Here is a 26,361-nt window from a genome sequence, read left to right as displayed (position 1 = left end):
GAGGTGAGTTAGCAGAAAGCAATAAAATAAAAATAAATAAATAAATAAATAATAAAATAAATAAAAAGATTGGAAGGGAAATTTGGAAAAGAAATTAGAAAACAAAACAGGGTGTTAATACAGTGCAAATTAGTTACTTTACTAGCATGCGAGAAACTGGGTGTAAATTAGATCATGCAGTTAAGAGGGAAGTGGTTGTGTCAGAAAAGATGTGAGGTTGAGTCAAAATCATGCAAGGGTTTGTGGAGGGGAACACTGATATTCACTCTAAAACATCATAGAAATACACTTAACAACAATTAAGTATTTGACAGTTTATCTCAAACATCTAAATTTAATGTCAACACCATTTTTGCACACCACTGTACTCTTTGGCATGTGCTGACTCCCTCATTACTTTACAGTCACAGTGGCAAAAGTGCCTAAATTATTTACATAAGAGAATCACAAGCTGCCGGAGGGGGAGAAACACAAGCCATGAGAATGAGGGGGGAGAGAAAAAGGAAAAAAAAAAAAAAGCTCTGTCCAGGTTACATAATGGAGCCATGAGCTACTGACACACACTGTAAGCACCAATCTGGCATGGAAAAACACCTCACCCATGACATCAACCCCCCCACCCCACTGAAAGAAAGTCAGGAAATTGGACTTTGCTCAAAATGCAAGAGGTGGAAGGAAAAATGAACAGAAGGCAGGAGGGATGAATGGATGGGTGAACGGGTGGGAGGCAGTACACATACAAGGGCCGATATGTAGCATAATTTCCACAGAGGGAGAAATATGCACAAGGGGGCCATTTAAAATGGAAATGAATGGAAACGGGTTGTGACTCTTTTCTATTTGGATAAATAGATATAAAACAATGAGTACAATAAGTGTAATGGGACGGGGTTAGTATATAAATATGACATATGATTTCTGATCAGCAGTGACCCATATTAGTGTGAAGCGGGCCAATATGGGTCTTAAACACACCTCGGCAGGGACTTCAGGCTCGGGTGGAGGTGCCAGCTGATTGGAAACAAAAGGCTGATGTTAGTCAAAGTTAGAATATGTAGAGTTAGTCATGTTGCTTCTGCCTCCAAAGAGCAGCACCCTCCCTAAAATTGCTTGAGGTGAACATCATAACTATGGTTGACTTAAAGAGCCAGGGGCAGAAAGAAAGATGACAAAAAAAACATGTTCTCTGATAATGGATTGCTCACAGTGTGCATGTTAGGTGTATTCATGAAGCTAGCCTAATGGTGGTATAGCATTGATGATCTGCAGTGGTAACCTATTGCAGCAAGGAAGCAGAAGCTCTGCGTACAAAATAAAGAAGCAGTGAATTCGCCACACAATAGACCACTGGCTACAACACTACGCTGTGGTGTGTTTAGTATTCTGTGGTTCCCTGTTAACTTCTTGCAAAGTGTTGCTGCCTATCCCCTATATGACACGGCATTTACAGAAAGAATGGTAAGAGCAAAGATAAGCCTACCCACCTGAGCACCAATATGCACATTTATATTGCTTAATGTAAAGGAAAAGCCAGAATTATTTTTGCGATTTTTAAAATTTTTTTGGATATTTTTAGACCTGGTGGTATCACACAGCAAAAAGTTTAGTTTAGTATATTGCCTTTTCTCCAAAAGGCAATATACTAAACTACAACTAAATTTTGAACAGTAAATGATGGCTTGTTTAGACAGAGCAGCATTGGCTGGAACAAACAAAACAGGTTTAACAATTGAGCAATAAGTGGGTTATAAGGAAACATAAATAAAAGCATTAACATTACATTTTATGGTTAGCTACTGTAGCTAATGGCAGTTCATTTATATCATCTGAGCAAAGTAAAATAAAATGAAAAAGATTAAAATAATAATAAAAAATTAAATTCAAATTGGCAACCAAGTATGAAGAATAAAGAAAAGGACTTTACAATTTATTGACCCAATAATACTAAGCCCATTAATATTCACACAATTTAAATGAATTAATTTAGCATTATAAAACAGAATTAAGACTTGTTAAAATTTGATGATACAGAGCATAGGGGCCTTCAATTTCCAGTTGTTCAAGAAACAAAAAATACGCACTTGCACACAAAATCTAACAGCACAGCGGGCAGAAACTGTGAGAAACTACACAACAAATATGCAAACTACTGTAACATGGGCAAATGTCTCCCTCTGTGACCCAGTCATGCTGGTTTATGCTGATTAAATGGAATTTCCCTATGTCAAGCCTACTTTTACGCCAACACATTTATTTCCACCGAAAAATGGTGATGCATCACACATCATTGAAGCTATATTCAACATCTGTTTCTAATGTCTTGTAATTGATTTCAAAAATAAACTCTGTCTCGGTTCGGGGAACATAATAACCGCCAAATGTGTAATCTGACCTAATTTGCAACATTAACTCTTGTCAACAGCTCACCTGTAATTTTTCTAGTTTACAAAAAGATGGATCCGCCGGACGGCTTGACCCCATAATTATCAGCATCAGTTCGTCCGTGTTATGCTTTCCAGAACGTGTGATAACATCTTCATAGAGGCAACGCCAGACAAACAAACATGATGAGATTCAGGGGATTTGTGCATAAAGAGACAGTTGAGGCCGGATGAGCTCAATGATGAGCCACATCTGTAGACTCTCCTCTGTAGATGCTGCACCTTCCCTGAGGCGCTGCCAGTAGTCGAACCATGCCTCTGTTTAGAATAACGTATCTAAGAGCCTAAATCCGCATCACAAAACAGCCAGACACAGAGAGCACTGCTATACCTCATCTCAAAGGGAAGTTATAAAGGACACTGACTGTTCATAATGAAAGAAAAAGGAAAAGAGAAAAAGTCTTAAGGGAAAAGGCCAGATGGGTGTTTTTGTATAGCACTCTGCTGACAGTATAAAATTGGCCTTCTGCCCTGTAACAGAGGCAGACCATAAACAATTGACAGGTGTTACATTGGCTGAAGTGCACAGAGTGCAAAGTCAAACCCCAACCTTCCCATGCCACCCCCTGCCTACCCTAGGTTGCCTAGACTGAGGTGCACCACTGCTACTGTCTCCTGGAAGACATCTCTGCTGCACTTTTGTTGCCAATTACCCCTGAAGGTCACACATCAGTGGAGAGTTTAAAATTCCAGGAAAACGGAGGAAAAAAAAAAAAGAAAGAAAATTGTTGACTCTTATGTAACTGCCGCCTGAGAGCTGGCAGGAGCCCAAGAATCGTGCAGCATTAAGTTAAGGAAACTGGGACAGTGCTGCATGTTGCTGAGGAACGTCAGCAGCTCCCCCTGCTGTTGGAGAAAAAAAACAGCAGCCTGGAGTCTCCTGACTTCACCCATGGTAGCAGATAGGAGGATAAACAAGGACAAGCAGAGTCTATCTGAGGTAACTTGGCAGAGGCAGTGATAGGGGTGGTAACTGTTGCACACTGGTAGAGTTAGAGACCAAACACTGGAGAGGGAAAAAAACATGGCAGAGAAAGTGAAAGTGACAAAGACAACGTTATATTATATTTGTAAAAGGTGTGACGGGGATGTGGTCAGAAAAAACGCGTGAGAACAAAGAGGAAACAGTAATCTGGAAATCTCCAGCTCAACAAACAATAACTGGTCAGGATAATGAGGAGATTGTGATGGGCTGGCATAACACAAACGGACGGAGAGATTCACAGACACGTTCACACACCCTTGCATAGATAGACAGACCACACTTCATGTATGGGTTACGCACTCAGCCGCATCCTCAACAAGGAGTCTTCATCTCCATCTGACCCCTTCAACCTCTTGTAGTCTCACAAAGAAAGATGTTCACATGCACGACAAGGAAACACAGACACATGCAGTGGATGATATGATCAGGCCTGACAATGAGGGTGGCAGGCTGGTCATGTCTTGTTTTCCCCTGGCTCACATTTATCACGTTTCTATTTCTGGAAGAATGAGATAACCTCTGCTAATGGGTGAACCGTCACTCTGCTTTATCCCACTCTCTCATCACTCTCCCAGGATACGCAAAAAATCCAGCCCACAGACTTGGCATGCAACAAATAGAAGTATGATGGGGTCTGTCAAACAGTAGTGAAGCTGACAGCTGAACTCATTCAAAGAGACCTTTGGATGGGTGTGTTGGGAGAGGGGGATGTTGTGGTAGGTCAGAGAGCAGAAGAAGGGGTTACATAACAGCTATCATGGCCGTTTATCTTGCTGCTGCTGCTGCTGCTAAGGGGAAGTTGAGGTTTTGGCCTGTCTGCCATCTGAATGGGATCCACACACATGCTGCCAGCCGTGGGTCAGGGCACTGTGTGCTGCTGTTAACATGAGCGCGTGCATGAATGAGTGACATCCAGCATGTGCTGGGGTTAAGGGAGTGTGTGTACATTCTTGAGATACTGCATATGGGAGGAGTCGATGAAACAAAGCACTGGTCTCTGAGAAGAACAGCTCTGTTTTTGTGGAAGCCGGGGATTTCCATTGCTACAGTACCAGGCGGCGTGTATAAGGAGGGAGCGAAGGAAGGAAAATAAGAAAGAAAGACATAACAGAGAAACTGAGAGCACACTGCTTCCTGGCAACTCTGGAAAGACCCTTTCTGACAATTTCTCCATTTCCCCAAATAACATCATTGTTCACTTCCCTTGCACTCACCACAACCTTGATTAAGTTACTCCTGCCTGCCTGTTTTTCACCCTTCAGTTATTTTCCTGATGCCACAGATTCTCTTCCTCCTCCTCCCCCTCCGACAATGTGCACTTCACAGTTTTGACAAATTTAATGATTTCAAGAGAAGCCCAACACACGGGCTGCAAATATCAATATGTGCTAAGCCAAACAAGGTCAGGAAAACAATCCCAACTCAAGGTCCATTTACTTGCTTTTTTTCCCCAGAGTTTTCAACCACACCACACAGTCCACACAGTGGATGGAGGTGTTAAGGAGATGAATCTGATCAAGTGTAAGCTCAGTAAAGGCTATGATTTTATACAAAGCACCTTCAGGACTTCTTGTCTAAAAAGCTCCCAAAAAAAACTTGAGTTGAGACTGTTTTGTCAAACTACCATCTGAAAGGTCATCAAATTAACTCATTTGCTTAACTCTAAGCAAACACGGACAGGAAAGTCCTATTAGTGCTACGGAGGAAATCGTAAAAGCTAATGGGTTTACATGTCAACTTTAACCTCTGTTGAAGATCTAGTGATAAATCTGAAAGTTCTAGTAAAAAAAAAAAGCAGTTGAAACTGCTTCATCAAATTGTATAGTACATTTCTAAATAAAAAAAGTAAATGCTTACTATAAAAACATCAGTTTAAAGAGCAAAGTAAGAAAAACATAAAATAAAGCAATAAAAGCAAAGATTCAAAAAAGACTACAATGGCAGAGGGACCTGATGAACCATAAAAAAAGATAATTGTTTTAATTTTGGCTCCACTGAGTTGCTCAGATACACGTTCTAAAGCTCAGGGGCACAGACCAAAAAGGCTCTGTCACCCCTGGTAATCAAAAGAGTTGTTGGAACAACCAAGGGACCCTGACAGGATCTCAGACTGTGCTACCTGGGAGCCTGACATTACAGTGCCAGTTACAAACTCATGGGCAGACAGTGAAGAGGGACACGTGTGAAGCCAATCTGTTCTTATCTCCTACAAATGGTCAGAAGACCCGTGGCTACTTTGACTAAGCCAAAGGTAGATGGACTAACCTCTGATAAAGAGAACTGAAGTAGCATAAATGAGAGGAGATAGAAACATGGACTACTTTCTCAAGATCAGTGGGTGATAACATGTCTTAGATAAAGTCTACCAGTGGTTGTTAGAATTGTCTGTCCTTTAAAAAAACAACTAAAAACTATAAGCAGATCTGTGTAGCCCCATCTGAGGATATCAGTCAGCAGTGATGTGTCAGATATGGTTCCTCTGCAGTTAGACCCATACTGTAATCCCTGTGATGTTCACGATCACAATCAGAAATGATAAACCATTTTTATTTATAATCTTAAGGCCCCAGGTTGTGACCACACACATATTTTCGCAATGAATACACACAGCACCGCACACTGCCCGGCCCCCTGTGATCTGTTAGATGGAATATCCCCAGCTATATATACACTCACACCTGCTCTTGTAATATGTGGCAAATGGCTTAGAGGAAGAATATGCTCTCACACCACCATCCATCATAAAGGGGCTGTGTGGCTTGTAGACGCAATGACCAGTAAAACAGAAACAGCTCTGTGACGTACTGCAATGTAACACAATAACCCTAATAAATAACACATTACCATGTTCAATTTTTTTATTGAGACTACCAGGTTGTTAATGTGTTGAGTGAGTATGATGGTACAGTTAGCAGCATCATAGCTACCACTGGGAACACTGCGATTATGTCCTGTTATATTTTCTGAGAATTTCTTGTGTTTTAACAAACTGGGAATAAGTTACACACGATGAGTGTTATTGTGTAACATGATTTAAATGAAACTACTTTTGGAACATAAATAAATAAATGATTAAAATTTAATAATAAATTTGTGGCAGTGTGTCAAAAACATTACCATATTTCTAGAAAAAAAAAATTATTGTCTACAGGTGTTTCAATTTTTCTGGTCACTCAGTACGCTACCACCACTTTCAGTGCTCCACTGTTTTTTTCACCTCCTGTAATTTCACTGATCTATTTTCAGATCTGCAGGTCAAGATGAAAAATTAGACGGTGTGATTACAAAGGTACAAATGTCCTTCATGAAACAAGGGTATGAAGTTTAAAGAGATGCCAACTGGTTGTTACAGCATGAACGAAGTATGTGACATGGTTTAAATGAAAAATAGAGTGGAAAAAAAAAAAACAAAACCCTCCAATGGAATGGAAATTCCAGCGCCCAAAAGTCCCACACAATTTGTGATGAGCAATCTTAGCTGCATAAAGGTGCACATTGTACAACCAGTCTGTTATAAACTGGCTCTCTAAAAAAGCTGGTAAAAAGGAGTAAGAATTGTACGCTGAAATTAGGTTAAGACGCTTCACTGGTAAAATGTCGTAATGTTGTATGTCTACATATAGAACGTATTCAGTGAATTAGTGTTCCTCTAAAATGTCATCTCTTCCTTAAAGCAAGTGCACAACCATATAAGGCACAACAGACAAGCATATTGCATGACATGCTAGCACTATGCTACGTTTTAACATGGAGATCAGGGACAGCTCTTAACAGGCACGCAGAAGGGACGGATGGACTGAGCTGAGTATGTGATGCTAGAGAGTCTACTCGCAGCACAAGCACATCTATGCTGTTAGTTGGAGACAAATCAAATGTACATCACAATAGTAAGTAAAATGATCAACCTCAGCCACATCCATTTCATCATCAAAGGCAATCAGCTGCAAGAGAAAAAGTATAGGGGGCAGAGAGTTAGTAGAGCTAGATTGGTGAGTTAAAGCTCGGTAACAAGTGTGCAAATGTACAGCTCGTCACAAAAACACACACGCACAGTGAAACAGTGAAAGGACAGCATGATAAAGCTCAAAACCAAAACAAACTAGTAATAGTAAAAACACCCTCCCACCTTCATGTTTCATCGTTTTCCAACACTGAAATCACAGACAATACCAAGCTCGTCTGACACTGATCAACAGAAACAAGATTTCATTGTTTTTACATTTACACATATTCCTCCATCTTTTCGGTAAACATTTGCATTCTTTCTATGATTTTTTTTTTTAACAGAGGCTGTCTCTTTAAAACTGCAACAACAAAAGTTACTGTATTGGTTTCAAATCTCAGTCATGGAGCCCTGTAAATTCCAGGGTTAGAGTCTTTCTTACCGTGACACACACAACATTTTCGAGAACAACCTGTAATTCACCTAACTTTACTTACAAGGGTGTTCAAAACCTTTTCTTGCAGCCATTCTCTGATTGAAACTTGCAGATGCAGATGTATTAATTCTAAACGGACTTGACTGCACATAGACATTTCTTTCTTTCACATTTCAGTCTTATTCCTGCTGATCAGTGTACAATAAAACCCCAGTTTCATCAGTTGTGGTTCAGCGTTGCTACACAACAAAACATTAAAGAGTCCATGGGAGGTGAATGTTTTACTAGGCACTATACGTAACGTTGGAAAATGGAATTAAAAAAAATTGTTTTCAATCTTCACAACACTCCACAGCAAACCTTTGTTTGGACTCAGTCTACTGTCATAACAAAGACGAACATGTAAATTTTTCTTTTTAAAGCGGGCTGAGTCCATGGTAACAGACACACAAAATGGATTCAGGAAACAGTGGCTTTGCCTAAACCATAACAACAATCATAGATGCAGCTCCTGGTCTGATCATACATGTTGAAACACGTGCAAATAGAGCTTTGGATTTTCTCATGACTAAACATAAGTCTACAGGTGGTGTTTCCTACAAAAGCTTCACAAAAAATGTGTGATCATTTTGCTCCACCTTTTCTAACATATGCTGATGTAGTATGGGGCTACTCCTGTCTTCATGTTGTCCTTTACTTAGATATTATTTGGGTGAAGGCAAATATTACACAACAGTGTATATATTTTAAAGCTGATATGCCCTTCAGCATTTTTTTTGTGATTTCAGTGTTGAGGAGTGACATGAAAATAAATGCTATTCTGTCATTCTGTGGGTAAGAAACTTACCTAGTGGAGTGTTTTCATAAACAAATGCTTCATTTTTTTTAAATATCCCCTAACACTATTATTAACACCCACCTACATAACTTTTCTCACTTAACTGTTGCTCTGTAGCCTTTCTTGCCACATAACTACCACAAATGTTTTGCAGTTCAACCTGTGAAGCCTCAGTTCTATTGTTGATTTAGCCTTATAGTGGAAAACAAGCAGACAGAGTTGATCATCAATTAGAGATTAGTACAAGAGAGCATTAGTAGCCAGTGAATGTTGTGTAAAGTAGCTGAGCAAGAGAGTTGGAGCATGCATGTTGTTAGTGTGTAGTATTAACAGCGTTGATATTACTTTGATCTTTCGGATTTAAAGTGTGATAGTAAGCATTTCTGGGAGAAAGCAATGAGGGAATCTGTTTTTAGTGCGTATGTGCCAGAGTCTTCCAAACATAAAGTCAGACGTGACAGTGAGAATTCACAAACTGCTCTGACTGAAGTGATCACAAATAAAAGACCTTGTGACATCCAGATCATTTCCGTTCATTGTGCTCTACAGGCCCCAGAGACAAATAAAGAGAACTCTGCCTCTTATTTCATTTTAGTGCTCTTTGGTCTCATGTCTTCCAGTAAGCTTTGGTGAAGAGAGGACAGGAACACTGTATCCTGAGATGTGAGCGAAGTCTTTTATCTCATGTGTGGGTGAATCTTGGGCATAACTACAAGCAGATAATGAGAAACAGGAAACACAGAAGGTACCTACCTTCTCCCCATAGCCCCGGTCTTTTGTCATCATTTCCCTCAGTGTCTGCAGTACTTTGATGCACAGACGCTCCTCGTTCTCCTCCAGCAACTGCTTGGTGTGTTTGATCAGTCTGGTCAGAAGAAGAAAAAGCAAAATGAGCACATACAAAATGGACGGGTGAAAGTTGTTGTTCTGAACATACCCATGATAATCACACAAAATAATTTTCCATCACAGAATGATCTTCTTTTAGCCTAAAAGGCCTGGCAGCATGTTTAAGTGTTTTTGTCCATGAAAAAGACAGAAAACCATAAAAAGGGGTTATTCATCAGTGAATAAACTACTCCTACACATTATGTCAGGTGTTTTGAGAGCGTGTAACTGTGTAGAGCCCAGTGAGCTCTCACCAGGCATAACACCAAATTTATATATGTGCTCGTGTGCATGTGTATATACTATATCATCAAGAAAAAAGAAATCCCTGATTCATAACTATGGCAGAGAGGTAAATTCCTCTAAATGACTGCCTGTACTCGGGTTACAAGCTGATTGCTGAAGGAAAAACAAACGTGTGCATAAGAGACTCTGGGGCTGTCTAATCTCCACCACTGGGGCAAATTCTAACCTTAACTATGTTTTATCTAAACTGTCTGTTCAAGAAAGTCCCTTAACCCAGCTCTGACCTTTGTGGTTGGATGTTTAGACTCACTTTGATATGAATCCTCCACTTTCACATTTCTTGCGAGCTTCTGTGTTCTCAGGGAAGAGCAGCTCTGGACGATGCAGGACATCCACTAGCACCGAGAGCTCCGCTTGGACCAGCGGCCTCAGACGGTCCTCCAGCGCTGACACTATGTCCTACAGAGCAAAGTGATGCGTAGCCAGCGGTTAGAAATGACTCTCAACTGTGGTTTTACTACAAAAGACAAAAGCATGTTCTTTGAAGAGTTCACTGACTTCCTGTTCAACGACAAAAAAAGACAAAGTGATTCTGTCTTCTCGGGTTAATAATCCCTACATTTACATGCCTAACGGAATCCAGGCCTTGGATATTTCTAACACATCCATTGTTATGAAGTTTTTATTCACACGTAAATAAACTAATTTATTTATTACTACTATTCTTTCATTTTAAATACTAAGAGTTAAAATTCTTTAACGCCGTAGGAGTAATTCTTTAACTCTGCGTAACAGTCTAGCTAATCTTAAAGAAATAATAAATGTATTTCTTTAAGTTAGCTCAACTGCAGACTTAAATTATTACTCCCACAGCATTTCAGCCTCTGACTTATATCAGTCAATATCCATTGTACATGCATCCAAATCAGTTATTTCCTCAAAGAAATCCAGCTATGGCAAACATCAAAACAACTGTGTGATTGCTTAAATTCAACAGAAACAGAAGGTGACACATCCAGTACACTACATTTTGTGCGTAAACAAATCAGACCATGTATGATGCACTCCCACATCCCACTTCTCTATGCACTTCCTGTCACGTCTGGTAAAGACTAACGTGAAAATATGCAAATGAGTGAAGTTGCATCATGAAGAGTGCTAGACTGGTAGTGATTATAGTACTGTGTGGGATGTTCAGTGGGGAGGAGACAATGAACAGTATGTGAGAAATTCTTTTCCCTAAATTAAGGCAAGACAAAAAAAAAACAAAAAAAAACAAACAGAAAGGAACCCATTTTGGGAACCACATTACTCTGTCTGGGGACAGGTTGGTGAATAACCCACAAACAACCACTGGAAACTGTATAACAATATTTTGACTGATGGTCTGTTAATTAGAGTTCATTAAAGAAAAAAAATAGTATTAACATTAAAGCCAAACCTCTGAGCTTCCTGTGTGACTAGAGGTAACAGCTGAACCGAAAAAAAAAATAGGTCAGTGATTTTTCAGACTTCCACTGAACACTGAGTCATGCGTTATTGGGTGTAACCACTTGACCTATTGCAGAAAAAACACATTTTATTCCAGGATGCAATTAGGAACCACTTCTACAGTACTTTGTTTGCAACACAGTTACCAAAAGCATTACATCACTCTTGGCATATTACCAGAAATTAATGACACTGCCGGGGGGTCTCGACTAGCCCATGGTGATCACACCACATTTTCATGCCTATGATATGCAAATTATCGTCATGATGTAAAGGCAGACTGAGTTTCACACACTTCACGCTTGTATTCACTGAGCACTGTCAAGTTTAGATTTTTACACATCAGGGTGTAGCGTTACTTGTTTAAAATGTACTGTAGCTATAGCTTTTACAAGTGTGAAGTTCAGGGAGGAAGTGGAAATGTACTGCTCTTCTCCCGCTGTCTAACAGGTCATATGTATATATATATATGTTGGGTGTGTGTGTGTGTGTGTGTGTATAGTTCAAATACACCACAGGCCTAGATAAGGTAGAGAAACTCTGTAGCTGAAACATATATGTCCCAGACACCCTATCTGATCTGTACAATGAAACAAATGAGGCGTTTCACCATAATTCTCTCTGTCTGTTACCAGTTACAGCATTTGATCTTCATCAATCCACTGAAGAATATGATTTTTATCATGTGCTTCTCATTCCACTGAAACACAGAACAGAAGCAATATAACTGTAAAAATTATTTTATGAATGATTATTATTTTTTATTTTTCAGTGAAAAATCAGGGGCGGCACAGTGGTGCAGTGGTTATCACTGTCACCTCGGGTTCCGGGTTCGAACCCTCCAGCTCCCCCACGACCCTGACGGATCGAGCGATCAAGACTGGCTATGGCACAAATGACCATCTTACCACTGCTGAAAGAACTTTGTTGTAGACTGTACCACTCTGCCATTAGACGTGTTTATAAAAGCCATTACTTCTTCCTGTTCTCCATCATGAATTGACTTTCTTTATACACACAGCTGACAGATACATGGATTTTAAGAAGATAAAAAACAAAGAATAAAGAACATTTTAATTAGCATTTGCAGTTGCTTTTCAACCAACTAAATCATTTTAACAATGTTCTATTTAACCTGTGTTTTGAAATTACTTAATTAGAATTAATTACACCAAAACTGTGGGAAAAAGAAATAAAAATACAGTATCTCTAGCTACTGACCTGTAGCCTCTCAATGATGTTTCTGTAGTCTTTGGAGGTAGTCAGGCCAGAGTCTCGTCTGGAGGTGTTCTTAGCCGATAGTCTCCAGTTGAGGATGCTCTTCTGCACAACGTTATTGGACTTGACAAACAAGTTGTTCACCTGACTATCCAGGTCAACTGGGATGGCAATGGCTCTGCTTTTAGCTGGACAGAGGAAAGGTGACGATATAGATATTTAATGTTTTTAACTTGTGCCACAGTTTCTAATGTAACACCAGAGGCTGGTGGTGTGTGTTCGCCCAGTATCTTACCCACGTCAGAGAGGACTTTAATGCAAGCCTCCACTGAGGCCTTCTGAACAGGGTTCAGCCAGTTACAGTGGTATACCCTGAACACTCCCTGAAGCAGTTGTACAAATACTGGCTGACGAGTCTGTAAGACAGGGAAAAACAAATAAGTAAAAAAAAAAAAAAAACAGAGGAAAAAAATGGTGAATTTAACAATCAGTGAAGAACTACTTTGTTCAATCACTGGACTGAAGTCAAAACCCCATTTGTGCTCAATATGTCAGTGTGAGGACACTATAGTACCTATGGTTGGGGGGTCAGGGGTTTCAGGTCCCGCCAGTTGTTTAGAATCATGTGCAATCCCAAGATAACAATCCAAACCAGTGCTTAACAGAGAGTACAACTGATTTCTACCACCATGGTGAAAGACCAATCTATCAGCTGGCCACAGCCCTAGAGTACAATAAATACCTCTGTTATCTTTCCAAGAATGGTGGCCTGTTGCAGGAGAAAGAGGGTCGTGATGTCATCATGTATCGGTTAAACGTCAGCAAGCAGATTTCTCAGAATGAGCAAGTGGTTACATAAAAGAAAATCAACACTTTGTACGGAAGAGAACTTGAAACAAAACAGCTCCACATAACAGAAAATGGTGGGTCGAGAAGGCAACTGCATGCAACTACACCACAAAGATGCTGCACAAGGGATCTGACAATCTACGAAGGGTCAGTGGTCATGATTTATTGGGAAAGTTGTGAGCAACACGACACAGCTACACCAAGGTCTAACAAGAGTGACCACGTTGCAACAGTATATCATCTGCACCATGTCCCGGCAAAACCTTGTGCAACACACCCACAGATCTGGGAACAACGGAGTCTGTGTGCTGACTAAGCTATGAAAATATTGAAACCCACACAGCGAAGACATGTCTTAGCATTCAGAGCCTCTTGGTAAGTAACACAACCAAAGGTTGGGAAACAAATGTGGGGGAGAGTCTCCTTTACTTACATACATATGGTGAGCCATCTATGCAAAGGGAAGAATGTCAGAAATTGTAGTATACGTATGTATGTGAGGAGGGTTCCTCTATTTCAAACAACTAACCTCAAGCATACATGTGCTTTATAGACTTTAAATAGCAACTGCAAGGCTGTTTGTAATATGCATACATTACACTTCACAGTCCAGATTACCTGCAGGCTTGTGCTCTGGTCAGAGAAAGGAGAGCTGAAGAAACATGTGACAATGCTCATGACCGTCTCAGTTACATAACGCTCGAGCATGGTATCCGCATGCTTCCTGTCACTGGTGTTGTTGCACACCTAAGCAAGGACAGAAAAGATATCAGCATGATGCACAGTCACTGGATCACACTTCCTGCATTTGGGTGGCAGGTAACATATGTTTGCTGCATGCTGTGTTGATATAATCACCCAAACCCAGGCCACAGCATAGCGATCGATCACACTGTCAGATACATTGTGGCTTACCCTACAAATGTCCACCAGGAAGTTCTCAAACAGTTTCCACATGTGGTTGGATGTATAAATCTCCTTCATCTCCACCTCTGTGTCGACGTAGCAGTGGTTGAGGAAATTGATATAGGCAATCTTAACCTGGCAGAATGCAAACAAACAAACTTAATGAGCCACTTTTACTGTTTCAGGGTTAGACTGGTGATACACGGACAGAAACTTAGCTGTCAAAACACCGGCTGTAAACAAATCTGGCACACAGCATGAACGTAGCAACATGTGTCAGCTCCAAATTGTTTTATCAGTCTGGTCAAAACCTACAACACTGTTATCTGGCACACCTGCCTACTTCATGTTGAGACCCTTATTTGTATTCATACGGTGCAGGAAATGTTTTCTCTTGTAAGTTTTGGCCCATGCTGACTCAACACCATGATATGATTCATGCAGACATTTGACGGCACATTCATGCTGCTGCCTTTCACAGCACCGCAATTGTGCGCAAGCTGTTAAGAGAACACTGAAACTTGGTTCAGCCCAACACATCAAAAACTAAGAGTAAGACTATAGATGTTAGACAGACGTCCACTGCCAACAGTGTATCTTTGCTGTTGCTATTTGCTGTCCTTGAGTTCACCTGGATGTTTTCTTGCTTCTTAAAAATGTCTTTTTGACTCAATAAATAAAACTCGAACTTATCTAAATAAAATGTAATTAATTTTAAAATGAATAAAACTCATTATTCAAACCTCAGGGATGCAGTCCTCATGGGTGACGACCCGCACAATATCATCCAGGGGCAGCAGGGAGTTACACTTGATCTCAGTGTACACGTTCTTGCCCTCAGTGCACACAGCCAGCAGCTCCACCAGGTGGATGTGGTACATTAGAGGGCTGTTTTCGTCCATGCGGTCCCGCTCTGAACGCATCATTTGGACTAGCGTTTGAAAGGAGGCGCGATCGTTGTAGAAGACGAGAACATCCTCACCTGAGTTCACCAGCTGAGCGAAGAAATCAAGACGTCCAGTTAGTACTGGTGTAATTGACATTTACATTTCACATTTCCTTCTCTATCAGTAAGTGTCACCAACACGTCTTTCTTTCTGCTGGTATTACTAAAAATACTAACAACGCTAACTGTTTTTCTGATGGTATAAAGATCCTAGAACAGACCTCAGCCATGACGATGTCCTGACATTTCTTAATGAACTTGTTCTCGGCCTTCACTATGGTCTGCAGGAACTTCAGATACTGGACATGACGGCCATGAGTCTCAGTGCAGTGGACAAAGTGCTGAACCACACGCTCATTGATCTCACTGCACAGCTGGAAGTTATTCATGAAGATGTGCTGCATGGTGACTGCCTCTAAGATCTGAGAGATTTGGACAAAAGGGAGGACAAAAAGGACAGTCTGTCAAAATTAGCAATGATGTGTGAATTTCAGATTTGATTTCCCCAAAAATATTAAACAATCCCTCAGAATAACCCTGTACTACTCACCCCTGGGTTAAGAAACAAGTTGATGTGCTTGTGGAGAAGAGCCTGGTTCTGTTGATTGCCTGCGCAGAAATTCTGCAGAAACTCGTGAGCCAGTTTCATGATCTCCTGCATTCGGACATCCTCACCCTAACGCAGAGAACACAGTAAAAGTTACATGATGCTTTTAGAGCATACTAATTATTCTGCATGTGATGCAGTATTTGGTTCCAGTGTTTCACCTTCTCATAGGGGATCTGCAGGAGCTCAAGCACCACACTGTGAGCTCCCATGTTCCTCAGCAGCCTCTGCTGTTGTTTCTTACTCTTCTTCCCTGAGCTCCCCTCCTGGACACACAGCTTACTGAGACGCAGCAGGATCTGAAGACAAACAAACAGCAGGAGGATTTTATTACTTATATTATATACTTATTATATTTATTATTTAATTACAGATAACAGGTCACAAACATGAAAATATAAGATTAACAAACAAATGACAATACCTCTTTAACAACCCTGTAATTGTAACTGCTGGTGCTTTCTGTCTTCTTTTTGTCAGAGCCAAGTGAATCTCCCTGCAAAACAATAAGCAATAAGGAGAAGAAGTCTTCTAAATTTTATAGCATTACTATAATATGATCTGTACTGAGGTGTATTAGACTTTTAATAAACTGTTCCTGTTCATCAGTTCAACATATGTTTCATGTTTTCAGGTTATTGTACAATTTACCTTCTTTTTGTTGTCAGACTCTGAAGGTCCGTCTCCATCCATCCCATCCTCTCCTTGCCTCTTGTACACCCACAGTTCAGACTTCTCCACAATAGACCGCAGCTGGTCGAGATCTGACTTGATCTGCTTGTAGTTATCCACATCCTGACTTGTCACCAGCAGCTGGACCTAAAGTGAGGGGAATGGAGATGTGGACAAAGTTAAACTTCATATCAGAGATCCCTATATTTCCCTATATTTCTAGTGCTGCACTAAAACATAGACAAGTGCATGGTCAGATATTAAGATGGAGTGTTAAAGAGTGGTGCGCCTTACCTGTTTGAAGGCCATGAGGACCTCCTGCCTCTGGCTGAAGTGTCTAAAGAGCAGATGAAGTGCTCCAGACACGAGTGGAGGGTAGTCATGCATGGTCAGGTGCAGAAGGACCCTGAGGAAGGTACGGCCACCATGGTCATCCAGGTCTAGTGGAGTGTTCTCCTCGCTGGGGAACAACAGTGGAACAAAAATGACATAAACTTTAATCTTTCTTTATCTTGCGTCAAAAAAGCTTTGGAAAAACTCTCAATCTTTTATTACCTTCCTCCAAAGATCCCCTCTGCCTGTTCCTCGATGTTCTCAAAGTCAAGATTTCCTAATCAAAACAATTTTAAGAATAAATACATTAAAAATCAGTGTTAGTAATCATTTGGGACAAAATGGTAAATAATAACACATTTTACATTTTTATCATTAAATCATGTGGTTTCATACCTGGCATCTGACCTGTGACATTATTGGTTCCATTCTGACTGGCAGTGTTGTCTCCTTGTGGGTTGTTCTCATCAAACTCACGTTTGAAAATACAGAGCAGGCAGGAGATCCTGTAGTCCAGTCGTACATTCAAAATAAACTGAAGGGAAAGAAAACAAAGTGTTAAAACACGGGAGAAAAGGGCCAAGTGTTTGGGTTGAAGGAGGAACCAGCGTTCCTGTGCCCTACCTGCAGAATCTCAATGATCTTGAGCTTGGTGTCCATGACCATGATGTCTTCTCTCTCTGGTTCAGTCTGGGTTTTAACCACATCTCCCTCAGGCTGATGAGTGGGTGTGGTGGGCAACAAGCCGCCTCCACGTAGCACCACCTGGGTCATCAGCTCCCCCACTCCATGAATGGACTTCATCACGTTGCTGCCAGCTGCAGCACATAAACAGAGGAGTAGCATTTAAATTCATGGAAATGGTGGATATTTGTGCGGAAGGATCTCACCTGTTTTTACAAAACTTAAAAAAAAAGTGTGTCAGATTCAGTTTTTTGTTATTTTGCCTTTTAATACACACTCATGAAGATTCAGCTTTTTTTTCCTTAAATGACTTGCAGTTATTTTAACTGAACAGAACTTAACCAGAGGTTAACCAGTGTTTAACTGAATAAAGCTGTCCTTCAATAATGTTTTCAGGCAAGAGAAGTTAGACTAAGAGAAAGGCTGAGCGAGTTAAGCCTATGGAGATGGATCCTTACCTTTGTTTTCCTCTCCCTTCTCCAACTTGTTGATGGGGTATATGGTACTGACATGTACACAGTCTAAAATGTTTAATAAGATCTTTGTCAGCCGAAGCAGGTCGCTAAAGTTGTAGAAACCAAAGTATATGAGGTTTCTTGCCAGGTTCACCACCTACAGACAAGAGAATTCAAAATCATGATTTATAATTGAATTAAACCAATGTGACGACTGCTCCGTTCATACCATCCACAGAGAGGCAGTACCTCAAAGGTAAGCTTGTTTTTCTCCTTGTCAGAGAAGGGAATGTTCTGCGACACCACCTCTCTCAGGTAGTTCTCTACAAAATCCATTGTGAGGCAGAACCGCTCTTTGATCTCATCTCTGGTGGTTCCATCATTGTCATAGCTGGATAATTGAAGGAGAATCACATGTAAGAGATGCACTGACATCTCAGGAATGGAAGTACAAGTCAATTAGATGCATTCCTGAGACAAACTCACTCATCAATAGCGATCTTAGAAGGAATCTCAGACCACAGACGAGCGTATTTGACAGGGGTAACCTGCTCCTGAGGGTCGCGGTCTACGTGCATGTGCAGCATCAGGCGGCAGAAAGACGCCCGCAAGTCATAGGGCAGGTCCTCGTCGGACATACAGCGCAGGATCAAATCCACATCCAGCTGACCAGAAATCTTGTTGATGGCCAGGTACTGACGATCCAGACACATCCGGGCAAAGAGGTTCAGCTGGCACCTGAGAGGAAATATTACATGAATTTGGAATTATTAGAGTTGTGCCATTTTATTATATTCATTACTATTGTTTTAGAAAAGTTAAATATGTAAAAAATAAAGGCAGAAGATCAGATACTTAGTTTAAAGGTGTAATATTCCAAAATAACATTTGAACTTGTTATAAAAGAAAATCAAAGCTTGCTATTTGAACCAGATGTGGTTGTTTTGGATTCTAATGCACCACACAGCTTTACATTAACAAGTGGTCCTTTCAGATTAAAGTTAAAATGAGTCTAATATTATTTTACAGCAGCATATACACATTCACGTGCCTAATTAAAGACATCTCACCTGTAGTAGCTGACCACCTCCTGATCCTCCTTCTGGCCCTCTTTTGCATCCTGGGCCAACTCCCTGATGCTCTTACTCCTGATTTCCTTACAGTTGTCTTTCCAGAACAGCCACACCTCCTCCTCATCCTCTGCCTCCATTGGGTTCTCTCCATTTGCTGTCATCTCGATCTCAAACCTCGACAGGACCAACCTGGCGAACAGAGCAAAAGTTACTCCAAAATGATCATTTCAGCTTCGCAAAGATTCAGATGCTGAAGAAAAATGAGGAGCTCACTTGGTTTCAATGAGGATGTCAGCATTGGTAGGGTCCAGTACTGCATTGCAGATCAGTTCCTGTGTCACAGGGATGGACTTATTCATGGACACGCAGAGATCAGACAGGTAGTCCAGAAACCTGGATACAGATCACAAAGCATGAAAAACTTTTCATGGACACTTTGACAGTTAAGAGATATGATTGGTCAAACTCAGATTATATTACAGTACAAAGTCAGAATGTAAAGTGAATAAAAATAAAAAAGTACATTGAAATAGCAATGTTTGTTAAACTTCTCTTTTACTATAAAAACTGTCTCAGCCTGGTTCACATATCATTAAAAACCTTTGACAGGACTTAAACTCAGCCCAAGCACACATTAACTCTCAGCAAATTACCTGCTGTGCCAAGGTCATGCACAAGCAGTTACTCTCACACCGCTCTGCTCTGCACACATTTGAATACATTTACATAGATTTAAATTCCTTAGGAGTTGTTATATAAACAAATCTGACCCAAACTGGCGTCAGCTCTTACTGCTACGCCAGTTTTACGATACCACAGCAAGGGCCTGTCCCTTCCTGTGGGCCTCACCTCGGCTCCCGGTTCTTCCTCACTAGAGTGACAAAGGTGTCTATCTCAGCAGCAGTGATGTGTTTCTCCAGCAGCTTCCGGTTGTTGTGGAGAAGAGCTGTTATTGTGTCTTCTGCTAAGACATCATATCCTATCTGCTTCTGCATAAAGCGAAATTGTTTTGCTATGTATTCCTGTAAATACGGGGGAAAGAGAGGATTGTTAGGACAAAGAGAAAAACTCAGTATCAGGGTCAGAGTGGCCATGTTGTGTCCCACCCACCTGGTTCTTCCTGTAATCCTGCTGGGAATGGCGTAACACTCTGTAGCAAAGCCTGCAAATGTGTCTAAAAGGAGCGTGGCGCTGGTCTCCAAGTTCTTCCAATCGAAGCATGGGACCATCACCACTGTCTGTGAAAGGGGCTTGGAGAAGTTTGAAAATCTGCAATGGAAATGGAGAATTTGAATACACAAAAATATAGTTAGACGTAAACTTGTGATGCAGTTACTGTGTCCGGGGTTTGAGGCAAACCTGTTTAAGGATATTCTGTTCTCTCATGAGTTTCTGTCTTTCTCTGTTGGGTTTGTTAACCATGATTTCCAAAACATCCTGCCCACTGTTGGGGATGTCCACCACAAAGAAAACTAGATCTTCAAGAAGCTTGGTCACAAACCTGGAAAGTGTACATACGAAAGTCAAAACATATGCCGCCAAACATAACACAGCACTTTAAAAACCAGATATTTACAACAAACAATAATAATGATTTTAAAATTCCTGGTGTTTATATTTTTCCCCACATACCTCCTTTCATTTTGTGTTATGGTTCCCTTTTCCAACTTGCCAGCAATAGACGCTAACACTTTACTTGCATCATTAGCAAAGTCTAAATCACGCACTTCTGCTGGCGGCACTGGTACAATGGCAAAAGCTTCCTTGTCTTCTTTTACTGCTGATGTTCCAATCTGGAAAAATCAGTAGTTTTTATTATACCGGTTCAGAAAACCTCTGCCGTGCTACACATCTGGTCCTAGTCAACAACTACTCACTCGTAACATAACAGGTTTCTCCTCCTCTTTGTCGATGGGGTTGTTGGTGCTGTGGACCCACGTGTTGGTGCACAAGTGTCTTAGCCTCACGTAGGAGCTCCTAGAAGTAACAGTGGAAAGCGTCTGAGATGACAAAACCAGAAATCAAGCTACAGGGCACAGGACAAGTGTCGCCGCACTTTAAAAACCTGAAAGGCCATCAACAGCCACCATAGTCCTATCAAAGTGTCTTTTTTGACATGAAACTACTTTGGACTTGGGCTTAACAGGCTCAGGTGAGCTCTTTTCACTTTGAACACTCCATGAGCTCTCCTCTACAGACACCCTCAGGCTAAAACGTCAACTTTAGCATACAACACATCTCAAAATATGTCACACTGGAATAGCACATTCATGTTCCCAAGGGAATAAAACCTTTTAATTTTAATGAACCCATGGCCTGTTTTTCTCTTGTGTCATATTCAGAACATATTAATGTGCATGAAAACTTGAAGTACTAGATGAAAGAAGAAAACTTGAACTATTACCAGAAGCAGTGGTAGCAGTATGTGTTGGTAATACCAGTAACATCTGAGATGATAGTATTCGTATAGAGTTCAGAAAGACTTAACCAGCTGCTAGTCTTCAAATAGTTATACAAAGGCTACCAGTGTCTGCGTATCTGTGCTTACACGTGTGTGTGAGTGTATGTGTGTTGTACTTTTATCTTTGTGAGAAAAAGAATTATAGACCTTATGAAGTGAAGACAGTTTAGCCGATCCTCAATTTCTGACACACGTTCAAAGGGCTGCTTAAAGGTTAGGACATCCCTAGGAGCTGTGCTGGTTAAGGTTAGAGTAATAGGCTATGGAATGAATGATGTCAATGAGTGTCCTCACAAAGACAGAAGTACAAGTTTGTGTGTGTCTGCGTATCTCAAAGGTGCAGAATGTGACTATAGAGCACCTCAGAGACTTACAGTAAGAGTTGGCTGAAACACGATATCTATGATGTCTCATTTTTTCCTCCTAGCGGTTTTGTCAGACTTACTAGCAACCAGCTTTATAATCTTCACTTACTTTTCTTTATTTTCAAAACAAGTACTGTAACTACAACACAATCATCCTAGTTACATACTTCCAGTGGAAGAATATCATATCACAGTCCAAGAATTCACCAGCATTTTCTAAGGCCTCATCAATCAGCATCTCTATGAAACCACAAACAGGAGATTGTGTATGTCAGAAAGACAGGATTTACTGCCCTTTGTATTGTGATACAGGTGTACTGAGTACAGTGATAAATCTGTGTATATTACTGTATCACTTTCTATCTTTGTTACTCACACAAGTGAGCAAGGTATGTAAATAAACTGCCTGGGTAGGGAAGAGACTGCTTACAATGACTGCTTAGCCAAGTGAGTGGCATGACTACAGATTAGCCAGCAGTGACCTGTACAGTATCATCTCTCCTCCATTAAACACAAACCCTTTACACATACTGTAATAAAGCCTGAGCCAACTACGTCCTTCATTCTTAAAGCATTCAGCCAGCTCCACCACGTGTGTGTGTGTGTGTGTGCGTGTGTCTGTGCGAGTGTGTGTGTGTGTCTGTGTGTGCAGCTTGTCAGGCCTTCAGCACAGACATCACACAGTAGCCATTTTCTTGGCAGGCGTTACGTAACCGCCCACTAACGCTAACAGGCTTACCTTTGTGTACCGGTTCTCTGCGGTATTAATTAGTCCCCTGGCTAAAGTCTGAGGGACAGGGTTATTTCAGGTGGGGATGGGAGGCGCTACAGCAGCATCCTGCAGCATGCAGGCACATACCTGACGCTGTGACACAATAGGGGCTTTGACACGAAGGTGGAGAGGTTCTGTTCTTATCTGGTGTGCGGTGACAGGAACAAATACGCTATTGTAATTTTAGAACTATACGTTCCCTCTCACACAACACTGTCAACAAGAATAAAGGAACAAACCAGAGGCTGATTATAGATAAAATATACACTAGGTACGCGGGTCACACAACACATCATGACAAAGAACCTGCTTTTATCTGAAAGTACATGAAATATCACATAATTTAGTAAGAAGGGGGAGCAAAGAGATTTCCAGCATTTCTCTACGAGATGATGTGTGAAGGTGTAAGATGTTCACTCAACATCTGGTTTGTGGTTTTAGCTTCGACACATTTCAAGGATTTTCTGTCCACTTCTTCTTACTATAGTTATTTCTTTTTACATGCCATGCAGGGACTTTCCTTGCTATCCTTGACTAGTTATTGTACAATCTAAAGGTGAGCAGTACCCTGAAATTCACACAAAGGTGATGATTATTTTACGAGTGAATGAAAGGACAAGGCGTTCTAACTTTCCACATTTCACCTTTCTGTATCTCAGGGAAAATGAACAGTGCTGAATTATCCATACACGGGGCAAAGTCTGCATAAAAGCAAAACAGAAAACACACACACACACAAAAGCCCTTTGCCTAACAGTCCCCTCTCCTGCTATCTGTCATTCCAAACATAAGAGAGCACGCACAACAAAAAAGTTTTGTCCATAGTTGCAAAACCGAACAAACTCTCATCACTTCAGAAAATCCCTACCTACTGATGCTCAGAATTCCCCTTCAACTCTACACATGAGTCAAATGTCTACTGCTGCCACTGTTTGATTTGTGGTAGTCTTGACATCACTGTGGTCTTTTTGATTAGACAGTGTGGTGTTGAGATATTTGTCATTCCACCCATTTCCCCCCATATTTTCCAATATCCCTGATGTTATTTTTCCATTAAAGAGCAGAAACAACATTTTCCCTTGAGGGGGTGTCTGTCATTATCTTTGCCTCTGATAGTTTATTATCACCATCTCACTTCACACTGATAGTCTTGAACATTTTTACACACATGCACATCATGTTCTTCCTCTGTGACATCCTCTGAACATTATGTGAATTCTAATGAATTCAGGAGCGAAAGAGGATTTGATTTTTGTAGTGTGTGCGTATACGCATGGTTGTGTTTACGTATGTTATACCTGGGCACCATGGAGTCCCCGCCTCTCAGCGTGGTAGGATCCAGCTCAAAGATGGAGGAGATATCCATGCCGTCCGGAACTGGCACCAGAGTGTACATGATTTTCTCCTGCGGAGCTCGCAGACGACCTCGTAATGCTTCATTATCTGCATCCAGCTAGAGCAAGAGAACATACAGTGAGAGGGTGCAGAGCACAGGGTACAAACAGCAAAACATATGAATGAATCAAACCCATGGTGAGGCAGAGGAGTACGCAGTACTAACCCCCACTAAAGCTGATCTTACTTATTAGTTCATACTCTTGATTCAAGCTGTACATATCAGAGAGATCAGCTTTACTGAGCACTGTTGGGCCTTGTTGGGCCTTGTATCAGAGCTGTGTGGTACACACACAGCTCTGATAAGGTTAGTATTGGTTTGTACAACACTGCCACCTAATGGTGATTTACAGTGAGACTACCATACACCTTGTTGTTATGCACTGAAATGAGGGTGCATGCAACTTGGTGCCAAAAGAGACTCTGGATGACAAAGCAGCAAGTACAGCATGACGTATATGTGCAGACATGACAGTGACAGATGCTTGTGCAGCCAAATAAAGATTATATGACAGTACCTGGAAATTAAATGGCGTGAAGTCCACCACCTAGAGCAGAAAGCAAAGATCCACCACAACAGTGAACAGATTAGATCAATAGCAATGAGGCAACCAGCGTGACGCTGCTAAGCATTCAGACGGAGGGACGTCAGGTTGACTTACCGAAGACCGCTGTTCGGCATTCTCCTCCTCAAAGTCTGGGTTCACCTGAGAAATGTACCCACATGTCAAATATCCTCCCCAGGATTATTGATTTCACATTCTGGTCTACATGTTATGGTTCTGAACCAACCACATCAGAGTATTTTGCTGATTTAAACTAAAATACATTCTTCTATGTCAGATACATGTGAAATCCCATGAACCTGGATAAGGAATTGTATCAATATCAGATAAGAAGGCAAGGAGGTCGACACACACCTCACCCACCTCAGCAGCCAAATAACACCCTGTGGCCAAGTGTTTAAACCTGAACAGGCTGTTCCAGTAGCCAGCACCTCCCCGACATGGGTCATGGTGGACCACCTGGTAAAGGCAGAAGACATGAAAATAAAATAAAAATATAATGTATATATATATATAATTCTTTCTCTCTTCCATGATTGGGTCACTTGCATTTACTATAGTCAGTTACAAAAGCATAATAACAGACAGGTTCATCTGGAGAACGTGCTGTGCTAACCTCTACTTCCCACAATGCTTTGCTGCTGGTTGCAGAGGTGGCAGACTGCCGGCCGGTGGTTCTAAGAAAAACATACTGCTTCTTCCTGTGATCGTCACATGTGAGGAACTTCTCCTGTTCAGCGTGAAACAACCGAACTACATCACCCTGCAATTACACAAGCACACACACACACACACACACACACACACAAACACACACACACAGTTTTTATTGAAATTTAAGCAGCTGAAATTCAGTGAATAACCTTAAATGCTACAAAGATCAGTGGTAAAAAAAAAAAATCAGATGTCATAGAAAACAGGTCTTTTCAGGGATTAAGAAATTGGTTAACTTATAGTTTTCCTGCAGCAATGGAAATAAATGAAGCCTTAAAAGTTGTGCAAACAATTCCTACAGGTGACCCAACTTTTGATCACGTTCAAACCTTATGTCTTTACAAAAGCAGTGTCGGAACAAACTATACTGATGCATTACCAAGAAAATACTGTACTGCAGGAAGTAGTACTGTATATTTCTACCAGAATGGTGAGAAAACAGGCAGGTAACAAAGAAGCCAGACTGGTCGATCAAGGTTTCATCCTACAGCAAGATAATGATCCAAAGTATTAAAAGTACAGAACTAGATGGTGTGTCCATATGATGAAGACCAGCACAGTCTCTGGACTTAAACCCCATGAAGCCGGTTTGTTATGAACTGGACAAAAAGTAAAAGCAAAGTAACCTACAAGTGCACCGCTTTGCCAGTTAACAAAGGCATATGTAAATATTGCTTATTATAAATAAGCATTATATACAACTGCTTATTATAAATTGAAGTTGTACCTACCCCTTTGAGTATTGTTTCCTTGTTGTCACTCCATTTCATGAACAGAACAACTTTCCAACTTGTGTTGCAATTTACAGAATTAACCTGATAGGAGAGAAAAAGAGAAATTTAAAAGGGTAAGACCAGTAATTTCATCTTGGATTTTTATGTCCTGTCAATAACACTTGCTTTTAAACCTATGTTTCAGATTCCATTTTAATTAGGCGAATGTTTAACCCATCAGGTTCCTGTACCTCATTGCATCCTGGGTTGTCAACTAGCTGGTGGCTGCTGGCATGTAGAGGCTGTCCTGCATTCACTGGGTTAAGAACCACTTTATCTCCAATCACCACCTGCAGGAGCAACA

General features: G+C 40.9%; 1 protein-coding gene across 5 annotated transcripts in view; it reads right to left on the bottom strand.

Moving 5' to 3' along the window:
* Positions 1–26,361, bottom strand: part of itpr1b (inositol 1,4,5-trisphosphate receptor, type 1b) — a 79,780-nt gene that overhangs the window by 38,800 nt on the left and 14,619 nt on the right. For 3 of the 5 annotated variants that reach the window (XM_041033930.1, XM_041033932.1, XM_041033934.1), the window contains exons 6-38: positions 26,249–26,347; positions 26,016–26,099; positions 25,187–25,333; positions 24,925–25,029; positions 24,667–24,711; positions 24,523–24,552; positions 23,908–24,062; positions 20,889–20,988; positions 20,644–20,804; positions 20,371–20,512; positions 20,122–20,280; positions 19,861–20,033; positions 19,285–19,404; positions 19,009–19,200; positions 18,425–18,676; positions 18,188–18,329; positions 17,942–18,095; positions 17,424–17,617; positions 17,196–17,334; positions 17,022–17,076; positions 16,761–16,926; positions 16,446–16,613; positions 16,219–16,290; positions 15,956–16,093; positions 15,738–15,863; positions 15,409–15,609; positions 14,985–15,236; positions 14,251–14,376; positions 13,954–14,082; positions 12,782–12,902; positions 12,490–12,674; positions 10,088–10,236; positions 9,397–9,508 (exon numbers count right to left, since the gene is read on the bottom strand). In XM_041033930.1, the coding sequence (XP_040889864.1) occupies positions 9,397–9,508; positions 10,088–10,236; positions 12,490–12,674; positions 12,782–12,902; positions 13,954–14,082; positions 14,251–14,376; positions 14,985–15,236; positions 15,409–15,609; positions 15,738–15,863; positions 15,956–16,093; positions 16,219–16,290; positions 16,446–16,613; positions 16,761–16,926; positions 17,022–17,076; positions 17,196–17,334; positions 17,424–17,617; positions 17,942–18,095; positions 18,188–18,329; positions 18,425–18,676; positions 19,009–19,200; positions 19,285–19,404; positions 19,861–20,033; positions 20,122–20,280; positions 20,371–20,512; positions 20,644–20,804; positions 20,889–20,988; positions 23,908–24,062; positions 24,523–24,552; positions 24,667–24,711; positions 24,925–25,029; positions 25,187–25,333; positions 26,016–26,099; positions 26,249–26,347 (4,593 nt within the window). The remainder of the gene's footprint in view (positions 1–9,396; positions 9,509–10,087; positions 10,237–12,489; positions 12,675–12,781; positions 12,903–13,953; positions 14,083–14,250; positions 14,377–14,984; positions 15,237–15,408; positions 15,610–15,737; positions 15,864–15,955; positions 16,094–16,218; positions 16,291–16,445; positions 16,614–16,760; positions 16,927–17,021; positions 17,077–17,195; positions 17,335–17,423; positions 17,618–17,941; positions 18,096–18,187; positions 18,330–18,424; positions 18,677–19,008; positions 19,201–19,284; positions 19,405–19,860; positions 20,034–20,121; positions 20,281–20,370; positions 20,513–20,643; positions 20,805–20,888; positions 20,989–23,907; positions 24,063–24,522; positions 24,553–24,666; positions 24,712–24,924; positions 25,030–25,186; positions 25,334–26,015; positions 26,100–26,248; positions 26,348–26,361) is intronic. The other 2 variants (XM_041033931.1, XM_041033933.1) reach the window with 1 other exon arrangement.

The sequence above is a fragment of the Toxotes jaculatrix genome, chromosome 3 (genome assembly GCF_017976425.1).
Source record: "Toxotes jaculatrix isolate fToxJac2 chromosome 3, fToxJac2.pri, whole genome shotgun sequence".
NCBI classification, from domain to species: Eukaryota; Metazoa; Chordata; class Actinopteri; family Toxotidae; genus Toxotes; species Toxotes jaculatrix.
Note: the sequence above shows the minus strand (reverse complement) of the source record. Positions and strands in the feature narration are given on the sequence as shown.